Source organism: Lissotriton vulgaris, chromosome 10 (assembly GCF_964263255.1).
Source record: "Lissotriton vulgaris chromosome 10, aLisVul1.2, whole genome shotgun sequence".
NCBI lineage: Eukaryota > Metazoa > Chordata > Amphibia > Caudata > Salamandridae > Lissotriton > Lissotriton vulgaris.
The window spans coordinates 413721242-413746714 of NC_141698.1; the positions used below are offsets into that span (position 1 = coordinate 413721242).

General features: G+C 42.8%; 1 protein-coding gene across 4 annotated transcripts in view; it reads left to right on the plus strand.

The window, feature by feature from the left end:
- MAPK8IP3 (mitogen-activated protein kinase 8 interacting protein 3) overlaps positions 1-25473 on the plus strand; it is a 599057-nt gene that overhangs the window by 533959 nt on the left and 39625 nt on the right. For 3 of the 4 annotated variants that reach the window (XM_086941238.1, XM_086941239.1, XM_086941241.1), the window contains 2 exons: positions 3666-3704; positions 21897-22076. In XM_086941238.1, the coding sequence (XP_086797364.1) occupies positions 3666-3704; positions 21897-22076 (219 nt within the window). The remainder of the gene's footprint in view (positions 1-3665; positions 3705-21896; positions 22077-25473) is intronic. The other variant, XM_086941240.1, reaches the window with a different exon arrangement.

The window sequence follows — 25473 nt, forward strand, 5'->3', positions numbered from 1 at the left end:
TGAACCTGGACTGTACATTAATACCTCTGAGAACAATGTGATGTATGGCAGACCTTACGATAAATATTACTGCCACCAAACACACCAGTAACAGCTTTGGAGAAGACCAATCCAGAGTTTTCATTTTAAAGTTCCATAATGACCACCATTTAATCACTCAGTGAAAAAACGTAAATCCACTGTGGTTACAACAACTTCTTTGGTGCATTCTACAAAACAAATAACGTTTAAGTCTAAAAAACAATGCCTCCCAACCTGCTAGTTACCTCACAGGTTCCCTGAAATCCCAAGTCCCAACTCTTTTAGGGTTCTAGCTAACAGTCCATTTTTTAAGTTACTTAGCCTGGACCTGAGAAAGGGTTTCAAGGCACAACCTGTATCCCCTTGCTGTGACACCAAGTTTGAAAATCGTATCCAGGGATGGGAATATGATTTCCTTTTCGACAGCTGACTAGAAGCCTGAACTGCTTTGAACACGTACTCAGAGAAAGAGGTACTTGGTCAGTCCTAACCTCCCAAAGTCAAACTAACAGATGCATCTAGGGCAAGACTGAGAATCTAAAAAGAGAATGGGACTCATCCCAAATCCAAGAATTCTCCACTGACAGCTACCTGAGGAGTGTTCCGAACCTAGAATGTGGCCACCAATTGTCTGAGCCTCCCTCACCCCCACGGGAAACAAAGGAGCTCTTAAAGAAGCCAGAGTGTCCTCTTTATCACCGAGACTTGCACACTCATGCTGTGGTATTCACAAATCTATAACAGAATTAAAACGCTACTCTATTGGACCTGGAAGCAAAAATAATCTCTTACAGGGCAGACACAGTGCCAACACATTTTCGGCAATACTTCCTTGAAGATCTCAAAATTCTGATATGAGAGGATGATCTGACCTTACACCAATGTTGTCACCCTTATTCCACCACCAAGGAAAGCAGACCTCTCCAACCGTCTCTGCAGCTACTTCCACCGGTGACCTGAGCCTTGACAAACCCCTTCCAGTTGTGTAGGCTTCAAGAGTATATCGCCATCCGGACAAACACAAGTGATGGCCGAACCTCCACTGCAAATGCACCTTTGACTCCCTCTCTTGTCAAGGAAGGGATTGTCTCAATTTCAGGTGATTTCTTTGTAAATTCTGTAATGAGAGGGAGAGAGGTGAAGGCGGAAATGCACCAATATCTGTTGTAATAAGACCCTTACAGTCTAGAGAAGTAGAAGCTATACAAGTAGAATGAGCAAAACATATAAACACTGATAGACACCTCCATAACCACAAACTAAATGCCATTCAAAGAAAGGAAACAGACATTCAGAGTAATTTCTATTTCTTCCTGAAGGGGCCAATACAATGCAACTTTATTGTACAAGGTAGCAGCAAGAAAGGCCAGGCTAACATTATTCTGCTTGAGTTTTATTGTTTAGGAATGTCATTAAGGTATGGTTTCTTCTTCCTTTTCCTTTTTTCAGTTCCGTGATCTTTGATCTAAAGATGCAGGGTATAAAAGCATCTTTTAGGTCTTGTTTAATTATGTTATAAACTGTAGAGAATCAAAATGTCAAAATCATATTTGATATTTTGGCTGCGTTTGATTCTTTCACTGATAGATAAAATGGCTGGATTCACAAGAATCTTTCCCATTGTGTACCATCAAATTTACCCACAGAGAATGGGTGAAACCCTTTGATACATCAGCCCCCTTTTCTAGCAGGCCAGTAGTGATAATAGGTGAATTGCCCCAGGCGTTAAACATTTAATGCAAGGTGTAGTGAAAGGTATATGTGAAAGAGTGCTGTCACCAAGCATCTGATATAGTGTTGAAAACATGACACCAGACCTTTGGAAAACTTAGAACACAGTGTCACTTGGTAGGCTGCCGCATAAATTCTTTCCAAGTTCAACAAAGATCGGATAGATATTGTTTGTATTTGTGGTGATTTAGTCACATATGTGAAAAAGTTGTTTTATGACCTGTCAAAATCAATACCTGAGCTGAAGTGCTTTCCTGTAGGAGATCGCTGCCACTTGCTAGATGGTATGTCAAATCATCTTTACAGTCTTCACAGTTAATGAATAATGCTATTGACTTTGTAGTCCATTCTGATGCACCGTTTCGTTATGCGCGGGAACTAAAATGAACATTGTTCTTATTTTGTGCTTTATGTGGCATCAAAGAACGAGTCAACCCAACTGTGTCATTTAGCAAGGGGTCTCAGTCCTAGAGGCAGTGAATGCTATATTATCAATTTAGAGACCATTTACAGAATTGTTGTTGGTGGTGCCAAAGGCAAGAAATGTGAGGATCTTCAGTCGCATATTGATAGTTATGTGAAAAAGTACCTTACTGCATTCTTAGATTTTTGCAGGAAAAAATGACTGCTGTAGTGGACATAGTCTGAAAACACCCTGGCGTGAAGCGTTCACTGTAATTGGTGTAGATGTGAAACCTCTCCTTGAGATTAGGCTGAGCAATACTTTTAGTGACTTTTGCACTGCAGCATGTTCCATATTTGAATGCTTGCCACTTGGTAAGCAAAGAAATGTTGATGAGCAATTCAAGAAATTTTATTTTGTAATGCATGTGAAATGACTTGCTATGATGCATAGAAATGTCCCTTCACCAACCATGGCATTTGAAGTCAATGAAGCCTCACTCTGGTACTCTGCACAAGTTCTAGATACCTTCCCTAAAAGCGAATTTTCTCCAAACTTTGAAAAGTACTGCTTCATTTTTTACCTCTTAAATAACTCTGATGGCATATGCCCCCAGTTCAACAGATATGTTGCAGAATCTGTCCCAGAGAATCACAATCTCCAGGTGCACCAGTACCGGCTTGGTAGGATACGTCAGTGGCCAGAGTTAGCAAATTGTGCACTGGCTGTTTTGGTATTGCCCGTTTTAAGTGTCAATGTTGAGAGGGCCTCTTCACAGATAAAAGTTTACATGGAAAAAAAGAGCAGGCGTGCATGATCAAAGACTCACTAAGGAAGTATTGTATAGTGTACTACAATAAGTTTGATTTGTAACAATGTGGACCTCATTTACACTGTATGTACACTGTCTATATACCATGCACTATCAGTGCAGAAAGCAAGCAATCATAGAAGCAAAACACCAGAAAAACACTGTTTCTGTTTTTTAATGGCCTTTAAATGTATAACCACTGATAACCACTTTTTTAATGTATTGAAATAACTGGAAAACACTGAAAACTAAACCACAAGAATTTACCAAAAAACAGAACCATAAAACAGGAAAACCTAAGTATAAAAGAAGAAGTGAATATTAGGCATGCAAATCAACAAAGTGATAGGGTGCTAAGCAGAAACATTTACCCAAACCTTTCAAAAGAAAGCAGCAATAAGCCATAAATAACAACTAGTGTCACCAAAATGAACTGGACTGCTAACCCTACTATTTTTAACGGACTATATTTTGAGGATTTGAAGACTAATATCCTAACTTAGGAAAGTGTTTAACTTCAAATGCCTCCAGTTTCCCTGCTTAGAACATCTCCTTCTCTGTAACTGCAGCTCGTGATCCTGCAGACATGGTGCTCAAATTTTGACATTGATGTGTGCCACTATTATCCAAATTGTTGTTTGTTTCATTCTCTCTTCATGTGCCCTTTTCTCTCTCTCTGTCTCTCCTCACCTTTGCCAGCGGTTGTCCTGCATCGGGGCCAGCTCCTCGGGCTTAGGGGTAAGTTTAGGCTCTGTGCCTGCTGTCACTCATGTCACACATCCCCATTCCTTCCATCATCTCTTCTCACCTTCGCTTAATCATAGCTGATGTACTTTGAGAAAAGACCAGTGGACCATTTCCAAATGATGTGTAAATCTAAGCATTTGAGTGGAAGGCAGTAGATTGAAGTGGAAATACAAATAGTTATTGGTGTTATTTGCTTCCCGAATCTAACTTCCATCCATTGGGTCATCAAAAATGTCTTCTGCTGTTTTTAACATCACTGCTGGGATGTATGTCAGAAATTTTTGCCTTTCCTACCAGGTCAGAAACAACGGTAGAACTTCACAATTTAAGTGAAAATAACAAACCCTGGTCTCTTCTCTGCTGCACTTGTACTACTCCATCATCATTCGTCATCCTTAGTGCCTCCTGTCTTGTGAAATCATCATATTTAGTCTAATTACGTTCATGCTATGTTTTAGTTTAGAGATGTAATACACCATAAGCTAAATAGCTCAATGTTAAAATGAATGGATAGCTTTGAGTGCCACTTTCTTGTTGGAAGGCACCAGGGTTTCTTCTGAAATAGGAAACAACTGCAGAATTTGCCATCAATAGTTATTGTCCAATGACGGATGAGCTTCTTCTCTCTACATAGATTCTTACATCTAAATCTTTCTGGCGCATCTAATGTGGAAGGTCAAGGAATCATTTGGTGATGTTTAGGAAGATTATGATGTGACAGAACCTTACTGAAGAACGCTTGTGAACAAAGTCAGTGGCCATTAATTATCATTGCCCGAATGGGAACATTTTCCTTTGCCGAAGCGAGACAACCACTGCTAGGCACTCATCTCCATAACTATGAAGATTTCCTGTAATTGTTATGCAACAGCATTACAGGCCAACATAGATTAAATTGCTTTAAGACAATGCGATTGTTTAAATATTACCAGATTATTTTCAAATCATCAAGTGGTCTCCCACACACTAGTGTGAAACAGTCAATTTCCTCAATTTTTACAAACCTGCTGTTGTGTATTGAAGCACAACTTAAAATATGACAGCAGAGTTCTGCCACATCACTTGACAGCCAGCCTTCAAACTCTGAATGCTGGATGCCAATCAAATTCTTTAAGTGCTGCTCCACAGCCACCATTTAACAGTGTGTGGGCTTTCCCTCATATTGTGAGGATCCACTTTAAATAATGTCCTGCTACAGAGTCACGTGGCCCATTCATTAATTCTCAGTATACACGTTCCTCTCTGTCCTTTCGTCCCATCTCTGTAACATGCTTCTAGCTTTTCTTTGCATGCTGTCCTTATTGTGCGTCTACTTACAATTTCTACTTGAAACACTGTCTTCAAAATACTGGTTATGAGTTATCATTCACTTTTAAATCCCTATATATTCCTTTATTAAGCTTTTGCATAACATGTATTTGAGAGGCTCATCAAAAAAAGAAATACAAACAAGGGATTTATCGTATAACCAGCTTTAGCACCACCTCCTTTTGAAAGATGTATGATAGTACAATGCGATCATTTTGATCGCAGTACTTTACATCGCAGATTTTACAACACAAGTTGTTACAACGACTTGCGTTGGAGGGCGCGGATTGAGGATTATTATAATTTTCTATTCCAACTCCAGCCCAAGTAACAGTAGGGAAGGTGTTGGAATAGAAAATCACAATATTCCTTAACCAAAAGCACCATCCAGCGCAAGTCGTAGTAATGACTTGCATTGTAATGGCAGCGTGGTAAAGGACGTGCGGTGTAAACACCGCGTAGTAAACAACGTTTACCCCTTTTGAATGGTACGATCTTGAATTTAGGCATAGCTATCATTTTTAGAACCCTACCGATCTCGAAATTCTGTTCCTGTTGGTTAGAGCCAATATCCTTCACCTGTAGAGACAGGTCCTGCCAACTTAATCACAGTTATCCTAGCATGCAAGTCCACCAGCAGCACACAGTAAGGAACCACATTAGAGTCTGTCCAGCTCTAACTCCGTTTTTCCCCCTGAAAATTGGAAATAAATATGAAATGTTTCATCTAAACTTCTCAATACTTTATTATCCTGAAAAAAAATGACAACAAATAATGCAAACCTTGAAGCAAGAAATCTAACCAGCTATGACCCTGACCACAACACTCTAGAAAGCCAATCTCTGTAGACCTAAAGGAACAAGATCAAAATTGGATGTTTTCCTGGTTTTGTCTTCTCTGCTGACAGACAATGGATGAAACACATCCATAAAATGTTCTATAGGGGGAACAAATGCATAAGCTTCTTCAAAAAGCCACGGATACATTATTGAGGCTACAGCACAACGCTCTACGTGCTACAGGGTGGCGAAGTGAGAAATCACCCACAAAAGGGAAGAATTTCAGGAGACATGCACAATTTAAATATCTTCCAGGGCTCGGAGAATATTGAAATAGCTAAAAAGAAAAAAAGTAATGTATAGTTCAACAATTCTCTAAGATCCTTTGTAAATCTCCAATGTGAGTTCAGAATGTATTAACAGTAGCCCTTTTTCCACAACAGGGCCACACTCTCCTATCTCACAGCGACGGCTTGGCGGAACTGCATGATTCCACCTGCGGTGGGAGAATTGGGAAGACATAAGATTTCCTTTTTCCTCTACCAGTTTGATCTAGCACTCCCTGAACACAGTTTGTCTCTTAGGACAATATACAAACGCTCTTTGGAACATACCACACAAGGTGTTGCTGGCTTTGCCGGAAGACATCTGCAATACATGTCCTCCGGCCTTAACCCAGAAGGTACAAGATGCTGCGAAGAATGTTCTACATTCTTGATTGGTGACTGCGGACTGTGTTTTCACTCGGTTCTCAGGGAAGGTTTCACCTTCATTAATGAACATCCCATTTGATATCTTTGGGCTCTTAGGTGAGAAGGGATGGGGCCATGACTTGCTCACTCGGTTATTTCCTGTTTGCTATAGGAAGTTCAGATGATGCTCGAGAGGTCTTGTGTATCACTAGTAACAGCCTCCCAGACTGTACAGGAACCCAAGCAGACTTTGTAGTTGTAGGTGTAGAGGAGATTCTGTAGGACAGGCCAACTGTCAAAGCCAACATTACTTTAGGTTGTGTTCACTAGGCACAAATTTCTTTATTTCACCCTCCAATCCCAGGATGGGACCAGTAGGCGGCAGTATCCACAATTCTCTACATTACTGGTGTTCCATCTCATTGGACCAACAGTGCCTTCAAATTATCCAGGTTGAGTATACCTATCCATTTTGGAGCTATATCAAACACATGGTGTCCCAATTGGTATAGTTTTTAAAGACAATTACTAGGGATATGAATACAACATTATCCAAAGAGAGACAAGGAGACTCTATTGAGTTGTAGCATGTGCTCATGGCATCATTTATGTAAATTATTAAGGTAAAGGACAAAACGTACAGCAGTTGTATCAGCACTGCAGAAAAAAATTAGAGATTTGAAAAACAACCCAAATTGTACTAGGTGCTAAAGTGTGTGAGTGAAAACACAGAGGCGACGCAGGTGACAATAGGGTCAGCTTGGACGGCGCAAAGTGACTAGTGCATAGATATGTACAGTGAATAAGAACAAGGTGGTTCCAAATGATTTAGAATGGTTATTCTGGTGTTGATTTTCAGCGTGAACCACTTTGTAGGGGGCACCTATGGTCTTGCTGAATAGTCGACGGCGTTTCGATCCCCTTTAATCGGGATCATCATCAGGACTGGGTGGGGTTGAAAGCAGTGCTGGGTTAGATGAAGGAGAAGATTCGGTCGTCGTCTGGATCATCTGGGCAATTCAAGGGTGAGGTCAGCGGTAGTCGTGTAACGTCGGGATCGGCAGAAGGGTACGATAGGTGGGGCTGGTCCGCAATGGCTGGAGGTATACCAGTGCCTTGTGGGGAGACTGGAACGGCGATTGGAAACAACCGATCTCAACGTGATCGGCGGGACTAGGAGAATTAATCTCTCTATGCTTGTAGTCGTTCGATCTGCAAGCGAGCCTGGCATTTTGGAAGCATCTTCTCACAACCCACTAGCTTACTCTGAGTTATTGGTAGTTAACACTGTAATTATTTAAAAGGAAATAGTGATGTTGCTCATCAAAGGGAAAATTAAACTAGGTTTTACTCCCTGAACTTTCTGGTCTCTAAGAAGAACAAGGGACTCAGACTTATTATAAACCTTCGACATTTGAACTTGTTACTCACGAAAGAGAAGTTCAGAAGGATGACACTTGCTCATGTTTTGCAAGCATTGGATCCAGAGGATTGGATGGTGTCCGTAGGCCTACAAGGCATGTACTTTCATATGGTCGTCCTGCAGTCCCACAGGAATACCCTTTGTGGTGAGGTCAGACCACTTTCAATTTACTGTGCTGGTCTTCAGGCTTACATTGGCCTCTTAGCTCCTTACAAAGTCCAGATCAGTGGTTGAGGGGCATCTTCACAGGCCTGGGATACATGTTTTCCTGTACCTCAACAACTATCTGCTGAATACAGGCTCATATATTAGCCTCGGAGCACTTACAGTCAACAGTGTCCAACCTGTGTCCAATCCTCATGAGGTAAAACCCCATCTCCACCCAGTGCAAAAGATTCCCAATTAGTGGATCCATTCTAGATAAAGTTGCCTTGAAGGCCTTCCTGGTACCACCACAAGTCCAGGACACTCAGGCTATGATCACGATGTTTCAAGTGAAGGCTTCTGTTCCAGCCTTGAAGGTTCTGAGGATGCTTGATTTCGGCACTCCGCTGGTGCCTCCTGCATGTGGAACCTTCCATCTAGTCTCCAACTGCAATGGCCCAGCACCTGGAATGCCTTTTGGTCAAAATCAAAAACCAATCAGATGAGAGGTAAGCCATTTACCTTCCCTCTCCAGAGCTTTGGGTGGAGCAGGTAACTTGGATGAGGTGGAGAGCATAGGTCTCTGGTCTCAGATGAAGCAGCAGCCCCACATAAATTGTCTGATGCTGCAAACCATCCACTTGGCCCTGTAGGCATTTCTGCCTTCCATCAGGGGCAGGCTGATTCAGGAGCTAACAGACAACACAACCTTCATGTAGACTAGAACAAGCAAAACAGCATGGGGTCGTCCCCTATGGAGGCTCTGAGGTTTTGGCAATGGCTGGCATTGAACAAAATAGTTCCCTGAAGACCAGTGACTTTGTGGGATCCCTCAGCATCAAAGTAGACAAACTTAGCAGGAGTATTCACTAAAAATACTCATTTGCCAGCGTTTGCAATCTGGAATTTACTTTTCATGAGTCTCTAGGAGATGTGTTCCATCTTCTTAAGGATTCTGACCTCCAATACATTTCCCTTTCTGCTGTTGATACCGCCGGTCAAGGAGAAAGTAGGCATGGCCGAGAATAGTTGTTTCTAGTGGCTCTCGATTGGGTTGAGAGGGTCTGGTACTCTGAACTGCTGACCCAAGCGTCTGCCCTCCACTTCTTAAATTTTTTTGTTTTTTTATTATTATTATGATAACGAGAAAAATGTGATGCAAAAAATACACAATAAATAGTCGTAAGTCTGAAACAGAATAAATGCATTGCCATAATACCAAAATCACTTACATTTAAACATTGAAAAATAGAATGCAGGCAACAAAACTCAAATCTTGTGGGAGGAATTTCAATGGAACCAGGACCAGATTTCTGATGCAATTTCCTTCCTCTTTTTACCTTCAATGAAATATATCTCTGTTTTGATCTCGAATGTGGAGCACATCATCTGCCACCAATATATGTATTCGGGTGGCCTAGAGTCAGTCAAATACTTGCCAATCATAAGCTGAGCCACTGTAGTGGCCACAGGACATAAGCCAATACAATTTGTTGGTTCATTGGAGTATGATATATAATTTCCCAATAAAATAAAGAGTGGAGTAAGAGTTATATTTGTACTCATTCTCACAGATAACTTATAGGATATTCTTCACAAACATTCATGCAAACTGCTACAGGTAGCAACGGTGGAGTAACTAAACTTGAGGGGGTCCTCCCTGCAAAGTAATTGAGCCCCCCCAAACCCAGTCAGGAGCTCTCAGGCCAGGGGCCTGCCACCTGTGCACAGTGCTGGAGGGGGCCCCTGAAGCCCGAGGCCCCCCACTGCATGGGGGCTCTGGGGTCTAATGTTATGCCTCTGGGTAGCAAACATACACACATTCAACCGAGTTTTCAGTCAAACATCTCGGATATTTAAATCTGACCCACATTTCCAAGCATGTAACTTGCTAGAAGTATAATATCAATCAATCAATCAATCAGGGATTTGTGAAGCGCAATACTCACCCCTGAGTGTCTCAAGGCACTGGGGATGGGAGAGGGGATTTCGGGCAGCTCCGGCTCATCCGAAGAGCCAGGTCTTGAGGCTCTTCCTCAATGCTTGCAGCGTGGGGGTTCATCTGATGCTGAGTTGGAGTTTGTTCCATGTCCGTTTTGTAGGAAAAGGGTCTTCCTCCCGTTCAAGCTCTGCAGATGCGTCGAATTTTGGCCAGGGCAAGGTTGGTGGAGCGTACGTTCCTCTTGGGGGCGTAGAAGGAGATTCTTTTGAGGTATTGGGCTCTTCCTTTCGATGGGGAGCCAGTGGAGGTCTGGTAGGTGTTGAGTGATGTGGTCTTGTCGTGGAATGATAAAGACGAGTCTGGCTGCGGCGTTCTGGACAGTCTGGAATTTGTAGGGTAGAGATTTGTTGGTTACGGCTTAGAGGATGTTCCTGTAGTCAAGTCTGCTGGTTATGGGTGCGTGGGTGACAGTCTTTCTGGACTCGGGGGGGGGGGGGGATCCATGTAAATGTCTTGCAGAGTATGGGGAAGGTGTTGAAGCATGTAGACAATACAGCATTGATCTGTCAGTTTATGGTGAGGGAGGAGTAGAGTATGATTCCAAGGTTGCGGGCATGGTCCAAGGGTGGGAGAGGGTTGCCGGGGACCACCAGGACTTCCTTTTTTTATGAGTTGAGCTTTAGGCAGCTGCTGCTCATTCAGGATGTGACGTCCTTCATTCCTTCCTGAAAACTGTCTGGTGATGTGGGGCTCCTTGGTGAGGGAGAGAATGAGCTGGGTGTCATCGGTGTGGGATACTATGCGGAGTCTGTGTTTTCTGACGATGGTTGTGAGTGGGGCCATGTAGATGTTAAAGAGTGTGGGGCTGAGGGAGGATCCTTGGGGCACTCCACATCTGATCTCTGTGAGTTCTGATACGAAAGGTGGGAGTCTGGTTCTTTGAGTTCGGCCGGCGAGGAAGGAGGGGATACTGTCTAGGGCAGTTCCCTGTATGCTGGCGTTGTGGAGTCTGGCAGCTAGTGTGCAGTGGGAGACGGTGTTGAATGCTGCCTAGAGGTCTAGTAGAATGAGGGCTGCCATGTGGCCCTGGTCGAGGAGAGAGCGGATGTCATCTGTGGCAGCTAGGAGGGAAGTCTCGGTTCTGTGGTTGCTACGAAATCCGGATTGAGAAGTGTTGAGGGTCAAGTTTGATGTCGTGTCTGCGGAGGGCTTCTTGAGGAGGGGTTGGCCTTCTGCTCGTTTCTAGTCATTGGGGAAAGTTCCTGTTTCAAGAGTGCTGTTTATTGTACATCGTAGTTCAAGTGCTATGGTGGAGGCAGCCCTGTGGAGGATGTGTGGCGGGTAGGGGTCGGTAGGAGCTCCAGAGTGTATACTCCTCATGGTCTTTGCAGTGTCTTCTGTGGTGACCGGGTGCAGGCGGTGATGGTCGGCTGGGTTGCGTCGCTAGTGGGACGGTGTTGTGTCAGTGCCTTGGTTCTGTTCATCGAGGTGTCGTAGAGAGCCTTGGTTTTGTGATAGAAGAAGGAGCTGAGTTTGTTGCAGAGGTCCTGGGAGGCAGGGACATCTGAGGTTTCGCTGGGGGGGTTTGGTGAATTCTTGTATGATTCTGGAGAGTTCCGTGGAGTTGCAGGAGTTGCAGAGGATTCTGTCCTGGATGATGTTCCTCTTCGTGGATCTGATGAGTTGGTAGTGTTCTGTCATGGCGGTCCTGTAGGCGGTGCGTGCTTACGAGGTTTTGTTGTTCAGGTGTGGAGCTGGTGTTGGTCCTGGTCTCTGTGAGGTAGATTTCTATTGCGTGTCTGTGTAGGGAGCGTACGTTGAGGAGAATGCAGCTCAGGGCTTGGGCGTGCTGGCGTCTGGAAGGTTGGCAGTAGCTGAAGGGGTCTGGAGGTGGCTGAAGTTGCTGCAGCAGTGTCGGCAGGAGAACTGGCATTGGGGGGGTGTTCGGTGTCTACAGCTGGCAGTTGTTGTTTCTTACGGGGTTGAGTGTGTGGAGGGTTGCTGAGTCATAGCGGTGGGGTGTCGGAGGACCAGGGTCCCTGGCACTGGTCGCGATGGGTCACGGACGGGCGCAGTTAGCCTTGCCTTTGGCGCTCCAGCGGATTGGCTGCGTAGTGGCCACAATTAAGTAGGGGACTGGAGAAGGAGTGCAGCTGGGAGGCGGCAGCGGGAACATGCAGAGGGGAGAGACCGCAGGGGCAGCAGCAGCCACGAAGGGAGCGAAACGGTAAACAGGGAAAAAACTATGAAAAAGAGACACAAAAAGAGACAAAAAGGCACAATAAAGGCACAAAGGGACAAAGAGGCACAAAAAAGGCAAAGAGAAACAGAGAGGCACAAAAAAGGCACAAAGAGAAAAAGCACAAGAATGTTACAGACAGACAATGGCAAAAAACTACGTAAGGCTGGCAGAACAGACCAGCAGAAGAGCAATGCTCTCCCACTGGACCACCAGGGATGAGGTGCAGGCAGGAGTCTGCGGGTGGAGGAGGGCCTTGAACACTTACCTAAAACCAAAGAGGTGCTGGGTCAGCGGCGCAACAACAGAACGGTGCGAGGTGAGAGCAGTTTCCTGACTAGGAGGTCAGAAGTCTTGCACACCCTGTCACGCAGTGGTCACCATTTAATAGGGGTCAGGGGGAGGGAGAACAGCTGGCAACGAGAGCACGCGGGGGCAGAGACCACTGGTGCAGCAGCGATGGGGAAGGGAGCAAAATGGTTAACAGGGCAAAAACTGTGAAAAAGAGGCACAAAGGGACAAAGAGGCACAAAAAGGCACAGAGAGACAGAGAGGCACAAAAAAAGGCACAAAGAGAAAAAGCACAAGAAAGGTACAAACGAGGCACCGACAGGCAAAGGCAAAAAACTACAGAAGGCTGACAGAGCGGACCAGCAGAAGAGCAAGTCTCTCCAACTGGACCACCAGGGATGAGGATGTGGCGCAGGCACGAGCCTGCGGGTGGAGGAGGGCATCGAACACCTACCTGGAACTAGAGAAATGCTGGGGGCAGCAGCGCAATGATGGAGCTGCGCAAGGGGAGAGCAGTTTGCCTGACCAGGGACAAGCATATGCTTAGTCATATAGTGTTGGGCTAATGAGCTAGCCATGAATGAATATCTACACAGTCCCCTCCGCCAAAACAAGTAATTAAGAAAATGTATTGGGAGTGGTGCCAGACTGAGGAACTCAGGAACACACAGGGAGCTCTAACTGCTCAATTCCTAGAGCATAAGCCCATCATGAGGTTTGAACCCCTCTTAGATTTCATCCAAAAATCTAAAGATAGAGCCATTTTCTTAAAAATAAGATACAGGACACTTGCACTCAACAAAATTGTGGAGGGTTGGAAAGGAAGGCGGGCCATAGATGGCACTTGCCCATGCTGTCCAAGTAAAAACGAATCCTTACTGTATTTCTTGTTTGGATGTAAAGCTTACAAGAAGGCGAGAGCAAAATGGTTGAAACCGGTATGCTTGATGTTGGGAGTCAGAGACTTTAGAGTTGCTCTTCGCATCCTCCTAACCAATACAAGTTCTCTAGTTGTTGTATGCGGAGTAGCTAAATATTTATCAAGTGCCTGGTATTGCCGTTCTAAGTCGCTAAACTACAAAAATGCTTGAGCCTACTGGAATTGAATCTTTGTATTGTACCATTGCTAATAATTGAGAGATGCCTAAATACCCTGTTTTTAACTTGTATATATGTGCTTTTTACTGTCTTTTAATTATGTATTTTTTACTGCATGAAATAGCTACAAATCATCCCTTTTAAATATTATTGTTTCATTGCCATAATGTATGTGTATGTCTGTACTTTAATGATATTTATATCGAATATTGATGAATATCTACAATTAAGTGCTAAGCATTTATAATCTTACTAGTCACTGAAATGGCCAAAGCCTTGGTCCTCGCCCCTGCCAATATCACATTACTATTTGATAAATAATTAGCTGAAAAACTTTATATATGTTTTTTAACGTTGATTGTTGTAGGTTTACTAAGTATGTCCAACCGGTCAATTTTATCAGGTGTTATGTTGAATTAGAACTTATATTTCTGAACTTAAGGTATTTAAAAGCCACCTCTAGAAAGTTGATACTCATCCACTAAATCTTCATAACACCTGATTGTTTGGGTTTTGTATAGCATTTCAAGATGCGTAACACCTGAAATGTACCCATTTAATAGCCATAGAATTGTAAAAAAAAAATTCTAGTAATTTTTAATACCCACTCTAAGATATCAATGAATCACTGGAATACTAAGAGGTTTGCTATATTAATCTCAAAGTCTTTGCCATCCTCAACCACCTTAAATGTGACTCTCTTTTAATAGCAAGGATCAAACGCCCTTGACTTTGTTTTTATACGCTAATAAGAGGTTAATTGGATATAATTAACTTTAGCCATCCCTTTTCCCTTTTCTGTCCAATAATATAATTTAAAAGATGGGTAAAGCCCAGCCTCTTGGGTTTTGAGGTATTTTAAGATGTTTCGCGACATGGCATACTTTTTTATAGCCCAATACAAAAGTGGAAATAGCTCCTCGAAGTTGTTTGAAATATATCATGTTAATGTACACAAGAATAGAGAGAAATGAAAATGGGAACTTTGGCAAGATACTCTTCTTGACTAAGTTGTACCTAACTATTATTTTATTAGGTAATCTATTCCATCGATTCATGAGAGCGAGTGGGCTTTTTCAAAGTAGTTTATACTTCAAATCAAAAACATATGGGTTTGAGGCAACAAATGCACTCAAGTGTTTAACAACTGACTTACTTTTACATATTGTCTGCTTGACATTGTAATTAGCTATAAACTTTGGATTGGTAGTATTTAATGAGATCCAAGAAAAGCTATTGAATTGTAAGGCAATCTCGATGATTACCACTAGAGCTTCAATAAAATCTTGTGAACAAATTGCTACATCATACGCATAAGCAGCAATTTTAAGTTCAAAAGAATTTAAACACACTGCCAGCCCAGCGATCTGTTGCACTGGCCAGGGACTAGGCTCGAAATATAGAGCGAATAATAATGATGGCAATGGACGGCCTTGATGCTTACCTCTCTGAATTATGATATTTATTGATCGTTGCCCCATCATTATAGTGCTAACTGTTGGTTTCTTATCCAATTATTGTATCAGTTATGAATTTATTACCAAATTGCATCTATTGCATGACGAGCCATAGATACGCCCAGGCCACCAGATCAAATGCCTTTTCTTCATGGAGTAGAATAATACCAGCCTGTTGTCTCCTACTGTTGGTTGTGACAAACATAGCTATTGCCATAATGATATGTTCTGCAGTATTGTACCCTGTTATAAACCCATGCTGTTCATTCGATACTAACCCCTTAATCACTGACCCCAATTGCTTTGCTTACATTTTGGAATACATTCTGGCATCTGTGTTAATTAGTGAAATAGACCAATATGATACTCTTTTTTCTGCTGGTTTCCCTTTCTTTAGAAAAACTGAAATCAAGAAATACTCCCATGTTGGTGAGACTGGATTTAGTTCATAAACGCTCCTTAAAACATCCATAAATAGTGAGAGTATTGCATTTAAGAAGATCTTATAAAACTTGACTGTTATAGCATCCTTACCAGCAGCATTACCACTGGCTAAGGTCTTTGTAGCCAGTGTGATTTCTTCCACAGTGAAAGGGGAATCTAATGATGAGGAATCTTGATGAGCTACATTAGGGGTCTCCAACCTTTTTTGAAATAAGTGCTACTTATGTTAAATGAATATCATCCCAAACTGCTGGTAATATTTTTGTAATAGTGAACATACCATATAAGATTACATTAGTAGCAAGATTACCAGCACTGATCACCTCAGTGGTTAAGACAGGGTTGACAACAGAAATGTAAAAAAAAGACTCACCAATTTGGAATGCCTCTACATTGGTAAGACATAATATGAGTAATAAGTCTCGAGATTTCCAATATTTTAACACTCAAATATTGAATTTAAATACAAAGTCAAACATTTTTCTGCAAACATCAGCATATAAGTTCTGAAAGTACACAAATTTTCACCCCGAATACATGTTTCTCAATTTTGGTAGACATATATTAATTCAGCCAAATAAAAACTTCTAATTTAGTGGGCTGGGTTGCACTGAGATGAGTTACTTACAGATAGCTTGAGATATAACAGTAGTTTACAAGCTCTCATTGGAGAAGCCTAAACTACATGCTTGAGTGGTATAGGTTCTCTCAGTGTTTCCCAAACTGTGGGTCGCGGCCATTAGGTGGGTTGCGAAACTTAGATAAATAAATAAAGATGCTTTTAAATTCTGCATTTAATTTATCACATTTTAAGGTGATTCAAACACAGAGGTCAAATGTCAGGATGCCTTAATCTTTGAACATATGTATTGGTGTTTACTTTTCTTTCTCTGAATTCAGAGAGGAGATTTTCAAAACAATTATGTGACAATGTAGGATGCTGTTTTCTGCGATGTACAACAAATTGTAAATACCTGTAAACTTACTGTATGCATCCAGCAATTAGGAAAGCAAAAATCAAGCCCTTTTTTGTAACTCTGAAGTGTGCTGAAAACAGAGATGTTAATAGGATCAAAACAAATTAATACACTTACTTGGTAGTGCACAAATGATAAATATTCACACAAGCGAGATTTCTACACATTATTATTTATGTGGTGTATAGTTTTATCAGTAAAACGGTATGTCTGTGCAAGTTTAATCGCCATTTCGATGGAAAATGTGTGGTCGCAAATAACAACTACCACACTATTCTTTAGTTACATTAAAGAATCACCCGGCCTCATACCCATTAAATATAGGTGGGTTGCGAAAGTTTGTTTATCTAGAAAGTTTGTTTTTCTAAAAAGTTTGTTTTTCTGTGAGGTGTGGTTCTGAAAGATTTGGATGGCAGTCCTCCCTGTACAGTTTCCTTTATGTGTGTACAATTTCTGATCACATTTAGCTGCAATATGTTTTCCCTCTAACATCAGAATCTTTTGATTTATTTTTAGTATTTTGTTGTTAATACCCTTTCTTTTGCCAATACTGGAGCTTGGTTTTGCCTCACACATAGTAGCTTTAAATACAACCCAAACTAGCTCAGGGCTATTTGATTGCTGATTAAAATGAGTAAATTCAGATATCCTATCACAAATAAACAATCTGATCTCATTGTCATTCAGCAGGTTTCAGGGAAAAGTCCACACATGAGGCCAGGATTACTGTAATCCAAGCCAATTCTAATCTTCTTTTGTATACTGCATTGAGTAGTAGTAATGTCAGCAGATACACAAACAAAAGTCCATCAATTCATGAGTATTGTGCATGTGGGTGATAATACAAGGCATCAATAGCCTCATTAGAATGGTTAGCCAGTCAGACGTTAATCAATCCCAAAATCTTGATCACCTTTCTAAATGTATCCCTAACTTTAGGTAATCTGCCTGATTTTATTGGATTGGTAACATTATTCTGCCTGTCCAAAGGGCAATCAAAATCGCCGCCACACAATACATGCTTTTTGCCAGTTCAAGGGTAAAAAAGTTAAATAATAAGGGATTGTCATTATTTGTAACATAAACTGAACAAATAGTGTATGGACTGTCGGCAATTACTAAAGTTGCAATACCCATTTGCCAAAATGATCTGCTAGAATTCTATTAGCAAATATATTCTTGGATTAATTATGGATATAGCAATAGCAATCCCTTTTACATTAATTGTGTGAGAAGTGCAAGTAATGAAGGTCAACCCAAGTTGTCGGAGTAATGCTTGTTCTGCAAATGGTATGTGTGTTTCCTGCCTGCAGAAAACATTATTTGCAAATATATACAGTTCACACTTAGGGCCTGATGTAGATCTAGGCGGATGGCATGCCATTCCATCATGGGGATGGAGAAAATTACTCCATAACAGAGGGAGACATATCTAATTTATAAATGACCAACAAGAAAGCAGTCATTTGTAAAAGAATTAGCATGAACCGCCATCACGGCAGTTCCTGTCAGTGCATTTTACTCTGTGCTATGGGGGCCACATCAGAATGACAAAGCCCTGCAGCACAGAGTATTTATTTTTTCTTTATGAAAAGAAAATTCTATTCACAAAAACAAAATTCTGAAACGGAATTTTCTTTTTGTAAAGAAAAAACATTGTGCTCCTCCACCATGGGAGTATTCTCCCATGGCGGGGTGTCATTGTTGCAGGTTTACTGTACCTCATCTTCAGATTATGTCGGTAAGGAACAGTAATGATGGGTACATATACGCCCATCTAAACTGGACATGTGGGCATGTAGCCATCTCTCAGATGGCCCTTACTTCCCAGGGTCATCAAAAAGGTTTAGCTACAGTAGAGATGGATTAGTGTCTGCTGTTGCCAAACTTAAGGTCTGCCTGACATAAAATTAGGTGGGTGGGCCACTATGTTGGCAGGGAGGGGAACTCTGTTGCAACATAGTGCCCTTTCCTCCAAAATATAAATCAGGACCTTAATCTACTGTTCCAACTAAGAATTCTATTGACTCAATTTCACAGGTGGCCAAAATACCTCATCTAAGAAAGCAAACATAAAATTACTGTGAAATTTTTCTCATGATACTATTATGCCTAGCAATAATTATTTCAACTTTTCTCACTTTCCGCTACCACCCGCACCCAACCCAAACACCCAACCCTGTCCCCAAAGCCATCCTCCTCCCTGCTACATCCAGCCCAGGGCCCTGTCTCCTCACATTTAAGCCCTTGAATGTTTCTCCCCATGAAGGGATAAGCACCCAATCCCTATTCCCTGCAGATGCATTGATCTGCATCTGATAAGGCTGTAAGGTGTGTGTGTTTAGGCACTCAGTAAGGAACCCTGACTATAAGGTTACCTATCCTATTATTTTCCCATCTTCATTTTAGCATCAGAAACCTGAGCTCCCTCCACTTCCTGTATCACTTTTTCCACAAACCTTTCAGATTTGCTGAAGGAATAATCTATGCCTGCCTACCTATTGACCTGATCTCGGGAATCAAAGCAAGCATGTGATGCCTTTGAAGCAGTTTATCAAAAGACATACTGATATATGAAAAAACTAAATACTGCTGCAGCTTTAAAATTTCATTTACTACCAGCAATATCAAGTATCTTTTCTTCATCAAATAGTCAGAAAAGCAAGGGTTCACCTGAAAGGGAACACAATATGCTCTAATAATAGACAGTTTTCATTTAAGAGAACAAGCTTATGATCATTGTGTTTACAATTTCTTATAGGGGAATATTTGCTTCTATGCCTTCTGGCACCCCCACTATCCTTAAATTATGACGACAGGACCTGTTTTCCAATCCCAATAACATATCACATCATGTCTAGGGTCAATGCTACTAACAGTACTACTAAATTCTGAGGAGAAAATGTATCTTTATAAGTCTCAGCATTAGGTTCACTCACAGCCCAACCTTCATTATGTCATGCCTTATATTTTGTTCGTTTGATTGGACTGTTAATAGAATTTTACCCACTGGAGATACCTGCAGGCCCACTAACAATTGCTGTTCCCGAACTTAAGGTGCATCCCCTGACCCTCCCCTGCTTAGAACATCGATTTTTGCAAGCATAACTCAGTGGTCTGTGCTGTCTCCACCTTTGGACTCTTAGATGTTCCAGGCAAGTCAGTCTTGCCAGACGCTTGAGATTTAGGGTTAAAGGGTACTTTAGATTTACATGGTTTGCCGCCCAACCTACTTCAGCGTTTTAACACCTTTTTAAGCCCAGTATAAATTTTTATTTCAACTCTTATCTGGTGTCTGGTATCAAGTTTGTTGGTACAGGAGATGGAAGAAAGCTTACCAATAGCTTTGCTTGCATTTGAAATGTTTCCTTGCTGCTCAACTTAACAACTGTCTTTTCTGGATCGCTGGCTCACCAACATGGCACCATTTATTCCAGCAAAGAGTTGGGCAGGATCAATCATGGTCAATCTGTAATGCAGGCTATGCTTACTGGTCTAATCTCTGGTGCTCCACTTAGCAAGAAAGGAAACCAGTGCTGTCTCTTCCTCCATGGTTTGTCCTGAGCTTATCGAGTCTCCTCCTGACTCATTGTAAAGTCTCCAACAACAACGTAGAGGTTCCACATTGGTCACCAGCTACTTGCAGGGACTAATCAACAGCAGCAGGCCAACAACCTTGCAGTGGCCTGAACACCATTCAGCCCGAACAATTCACTGGTGCATCATGTCTGCAGAGACTATCTTAACCACCCAGAGGCAAACATGTATCTGGATATGGAGGTATATGTATCACATAGTAACTGCTATGATTGGGATACAACAGGGCCTTGTGAGTTCATGTCACAGGAACCTTATCGCTGGTCTGCCTCCCACTAACAGTCCTGTCTGCAAACTTGCATCTGCCCTTCACTTTGAAATCCTCTTTGGGAGGACTTGCTGTCCTAGCACCAAGATAGGATGTTACACCCAAACCTCCACAATTTACAACTTTATGTTAGGAGAGTGAGTAGAATCAACTGCTTTCATCTAATGTCTAAGATGCCATTTTGGCTGCTTATAGACCTTCCACCAAATCAGCTTAGTCAGACCTCTGGTCCAAGGTTCTACCAGTGTCAAGTTGGGCCGCTACGAGCTAGATTGACCAATATGCTATTCTTTGTGTTCTCTTTACCCCAGGCAGACTTCTGTGAGCAGTCTCAAGGCTTATTCGCCCTATTGGCCTTACGTCATTTGCTTGATTAGCCTTCATTAATCAAATCTTCTATAAAGATGCAGTTTCTAAAAGGAATTTCATCAATATTTTCCCCTGCTTCCTTCCAGTGAGCTCCCAATTTAATTCTAATGTTCATGATGTATGCTTATTTCCAGGCCCTTCACAATTGCTCTGAGGCTCTAGAATCTGAAGACTGTGTTTTTCATTGACAACTGCACTTCATGTCGGTGGGCTACAGCCTTTTCAGTTCAGCCTACATACACTAACTTTTTACTGACAAACTGATACTTGGGACACGTATGTCCTTACTCCCGAAAGTAGTGTCACTTTCCATGTCCTTACTCCCGAAAGTAGTGTCACTTTCCATGTGGAGCAATCCACTATGCTTTCCATGTTATTTAATCTACCACATCCAGCTAATGGCAGGAACTATTGCACCAGCTTCCAAATACACAGAGATGGTCTTTTTGTTTGACCTGTCCTGCAAGATTTTCTGCTGTAATGTCCTCTCCTCAGTCCCATCTCTTTTAAAGGGATGCTGCTTTAGTCTCAATTCAGGAAGTGAGAAATCTGTGGGTAAAGGTATCCATCAGAAGCATACTTTACTTACCTTTGAAAAAGCTCTCTCTGGTGCATTCCTTATTTAACTGCTATTTCCGACCCACATGTCCACCTTCCCAACCTGTAGAGTGAAGTTTCAGATATTAAAATTATCCCAAGTGAGCTTTTGCACATTGCAGTTGAAAGATCACTTCTGTTAGCTATTCTCCGCATTATTGGGTGTGGAATGTCTATTGATTAAACGTATGCCAGTGCACATGGGTGTCACCTTTTTGCAGCTCCGTGTCATCACGTCTGGAGGCCGATCGGAGTCACAATAAAGGTCGACAGTGTAACTTGGCAGAAAAACATGAGCGGTTACAAGAGTTTCAAGATCTAGTCTAGATCCTGAGGAGATTCACAAGGTGAGGAAAGAGTGGGTAAACAAAGTTTTGCACCAAAAAGAGCATTATGGAAGGTAAGGTAATTATTTGTAGGGTATTAGGGTAAATCCTCTCCGGATGAATGTAAAGGCAGATGCATGTCAGGATAATTGCTATCCAGTTTCATATTGCTGATTGTGCATTAACAGGTTGTCTTGTGTTTTGTTCTGTTTTTGCCATCCTTGTTCTTAGCCAATAAGACCTCCCCGACATCTGGTGAGGGAACTCGCCCTGGTGGCGTGATCCATGTGTACAGTGAAGACATCACCGACAAGGGAGTCGGCAGCTTCATTCCATACTGCTCTATGGCACAGGCACAGCTTTGCTTCCATGGACACCGAGATGCTGTAAAGTTCTTTGTTTCTGTGCCTGGTAAGAATATCCCATGCAAAACCTACTTATTGCATTAACAAGGCATCCATTTCATCCAGCACAAGGCTCCAATAAATGGCTTTGTGTGCCATGTGTAATAGTGGTTATTTGCTTAAAATTAGGACTGCCACTGTTTGGAGCATGCAAAAACAACAGTTGATGGACAGAATGAAGAACAATGTCATACATTCACCCCAGTACAGAGATACGGGCCTAAATCCATTGTGTTTTGCTCACTATGCCATTCCAGTTTGAAAATAGCCGAATACAAATCAGTCTTGACCCTGTGCCCCATGGGAACAGTCCAGCCAGAACTGCCAAGCCAGGTCCTCCCTGGACTGGAAACAAGCATCCTAGGACCGGCTTTGGCTTTCAGCCCTCATCAGCCAGAATAGCTTAATTCCAGTGGCATGGAGAGCACGGGACACACGTCTGAGCATACCCGCCCCACTCGGGTGACAAATGTAAAAACAACAGTTGATGGACAGAATGCAGAACCATGTCATACATTCACCCTAGTACAGAGATCTGGGCCTAAATCCATACCTTTTTTTGCTCACCATGCCATTCCAGTTTGAACCCAGCCGTATGCAAATCAGTCTTGACCCTGTGCCCCTTGGGAAAAGTCCAGCCTGAACTGCCAAGCCAGGTCCTTCCTGGGCCGGAAACAAGCCTCCTAGGACCGGTTCTCAGCTTTCAGCCCTCATTAGCCAGGATAGCTTGATTCCAGTGGCATGGCGAGCCCGGGACTCACGTCTGAGCATACCTGTCCCACTCGGGGTGACAAATGCAAAAACAAAAGTTGATGGAAAGAATGCGGAACAATGTCATACATTCACCCCAGTACAGAGATTCGGGCCTAAATCCATCGTTTTTTTGCTCACCATGCCATCCCATTTCGAACCCTTTGGTATTGCTTTGTTCACCCTGAGTTGGCAGGGTATGCCCAGACGTGGGTTCCTTGCTCACTTTGCCACTGGATTGAAGATAGCCTTGCTGATGAGGGTTATGAACCCAAACCTGTTCCCAGGATGCTTTTTTCTGGTCCAGGGAAGACATGGCTTGGCAGTTCGGGCTGGACTGTTCCCATAAGGCACAGGGTCAGACTGATTTGCATATGGCCATGTCTGAACTGGGGTGGTGGAGTGAGCTAAAGAATGATGATGGATTAAACCCAGATCAGTTGAGTGTTTGATTTGCTCAAATGCTCCGTCCATCATCCCCTTTGGTATCGCCTTGTTCGCCCTAAGTTGGCAGGGTATGCCCAGATGTGGGTCCCTTGCTCACTTTGCCGCTGGATTCAAGATAGCCCGGCTGATGAGGGTTTTGAACCCGAAACCGGTCCCAGAATGCTTGTTTCCGGTCCAGGGGAGACATGACTTGGCAGGTCGGGCTGGACTGTTCCCGTGAGGCACAGGGTCAGCTGATTTCCATATGGCCATGTCTGATCTGGGGTGGTGGAGTGAGCTAAAGAAGGATGATGGATTAAACCCAGATCAGTTGACTGGGGGAGAGTGTTTGATTTGCTCAAACGCTCCGTCCATCATCCCCTTTGTTATCGCTTTGTTCACCCTAAGTTGGCAGAGTATGCCCATACGTGGGTCCCTTGCTGACTTTGCCACAAGATTCAAGATAGCCTGGCTGATGAGGGTTATGAACCCGAAACCGGTCCCAGGATGCTTGTTTCCTGTCCTTCCTGTCCAGGGAAGACATGGCTTGGCAGTTGGGGCTGGACTGTTCCCATGAGGCACAGGGTAAGGCTGATTTGCATATGGCCATGTCTGAACTGGGGTGGTGAAGTGAGCTAAAGAATGATGATGGATTAAACCCAGATCAGTTGACTGGGGGTGAGTGTTTGATTTGCTCAAACACTCCGTCCATCATCCCCTTTGGTATCGCACTGTTCGGAGCATATGCAATGGACAAGAACACCGCTGTATGCCTCTCTTCATTTAAATACTGGATAAGTGATTAGTATGGAGTCATTATTGTAGCACTGTGTTTACATGGGTAACAAGTGTATATTGAATACATTCTTAGACATGAGTGACCGATGATGAGGATTTGACAATGCATTGAACACTGTACATTTTGGCGACATTGACCATGTTGGCCATGCCATAAAGTACTGGGCATTGCTTGTTTCTTCCTGTGTATAGTCACAGGAAAATCACTTCATGCATATGTGGCTTGTTCCTAGACAGGAAAGAGACGTGGAAGTAAAACGGTTTACAATTGAAATCAACCAATGCCCTGAGTTCAGCGAAGCACTGAAAAGAAATAATATGTAAGGTTGTGTTGCATACTGTGTAATTTCCCACACTCACCATTATATACATTGAAAGTAAGTATGTTTGGACCTGAATATTCCCAAAAATAGAGTAAGCCCCACACAGTGAGATTGCTGAGAGGTGGTCAAAGGCCATGCCCCTTTCTCTACCACTCTGCAAATGTACCTCTCTGCACACTACTGGTGGGGGGAGGACATCCCCTTGCCTCCTGAGGGCCACATGACTAAAGGGGACATCTTCCCCCAGGCAGCAGTGCACCTGGAGGTGTGTTTGCAGAGTGGTGGAGAAAGGGGTAGTGGCCTCTGACCAGCTCTCAGCAATCCAGCTGTGTGGGCCTTATTGGAGGTAACAGGAGGGCTAGTTAGCCCCCAAGGACCCAAAAGAGCCAAGGGGACTTAACACCCTAAATAGTAGTGCGCCAGGAGGTGTGTTTGCAGAGTGAAGGAGAAAGAGAGCATGGCCACTGAAAACCTCTTAGCAAACCCACTGTGTGGGACCTGCGGGAAGTAACAGGAGGGGTAGCTGGCCCCAAAGGACCCTCAATAGCCAAGTCAACTTCATTCCCCTACTAGTAGTGCATCAGGAGGTGCATTTGCAAAGTGGTGGAGAAAGGGGCAGCCTGCTATCAGATCCCAGCAATCTTGCTGTATGGGATGTAATGGAGGTAATAGGAAAGGTAGTTGGCCTTCAAGGACGTCCTTGGGGGCCAACTACCCCTCCTGTTACCTCCAGTAAGTCCCACACAACAGGATTGCTGAGAAGTTGACAGAGGCCATGTCCCCATGATTGTACCATAAGTGTACCATACAATACAATACAATAGGTAGCTCACTTAGCTCATCTCAAATTACATCACTGAATAGTTCACTGATGACCTCATCAAGTGATTGTGAGTGTTATTTTAAATGTTTGGGTGTTAAACACATATTAAGGTATCACAAAAGCTAAATTAGTTTACTTTGTGTGCTACTAATGGTTGATTCTATTTTAAAACATAGATCAAGTGTGTGTCTGCGTAACTGTGTATCTCTATGTATGATTGGGTGTGTGCATGGCTGTATGGGTGAATAAGTAGGTATGTGAGTAGCTGTATAGGTGTGTTGGTG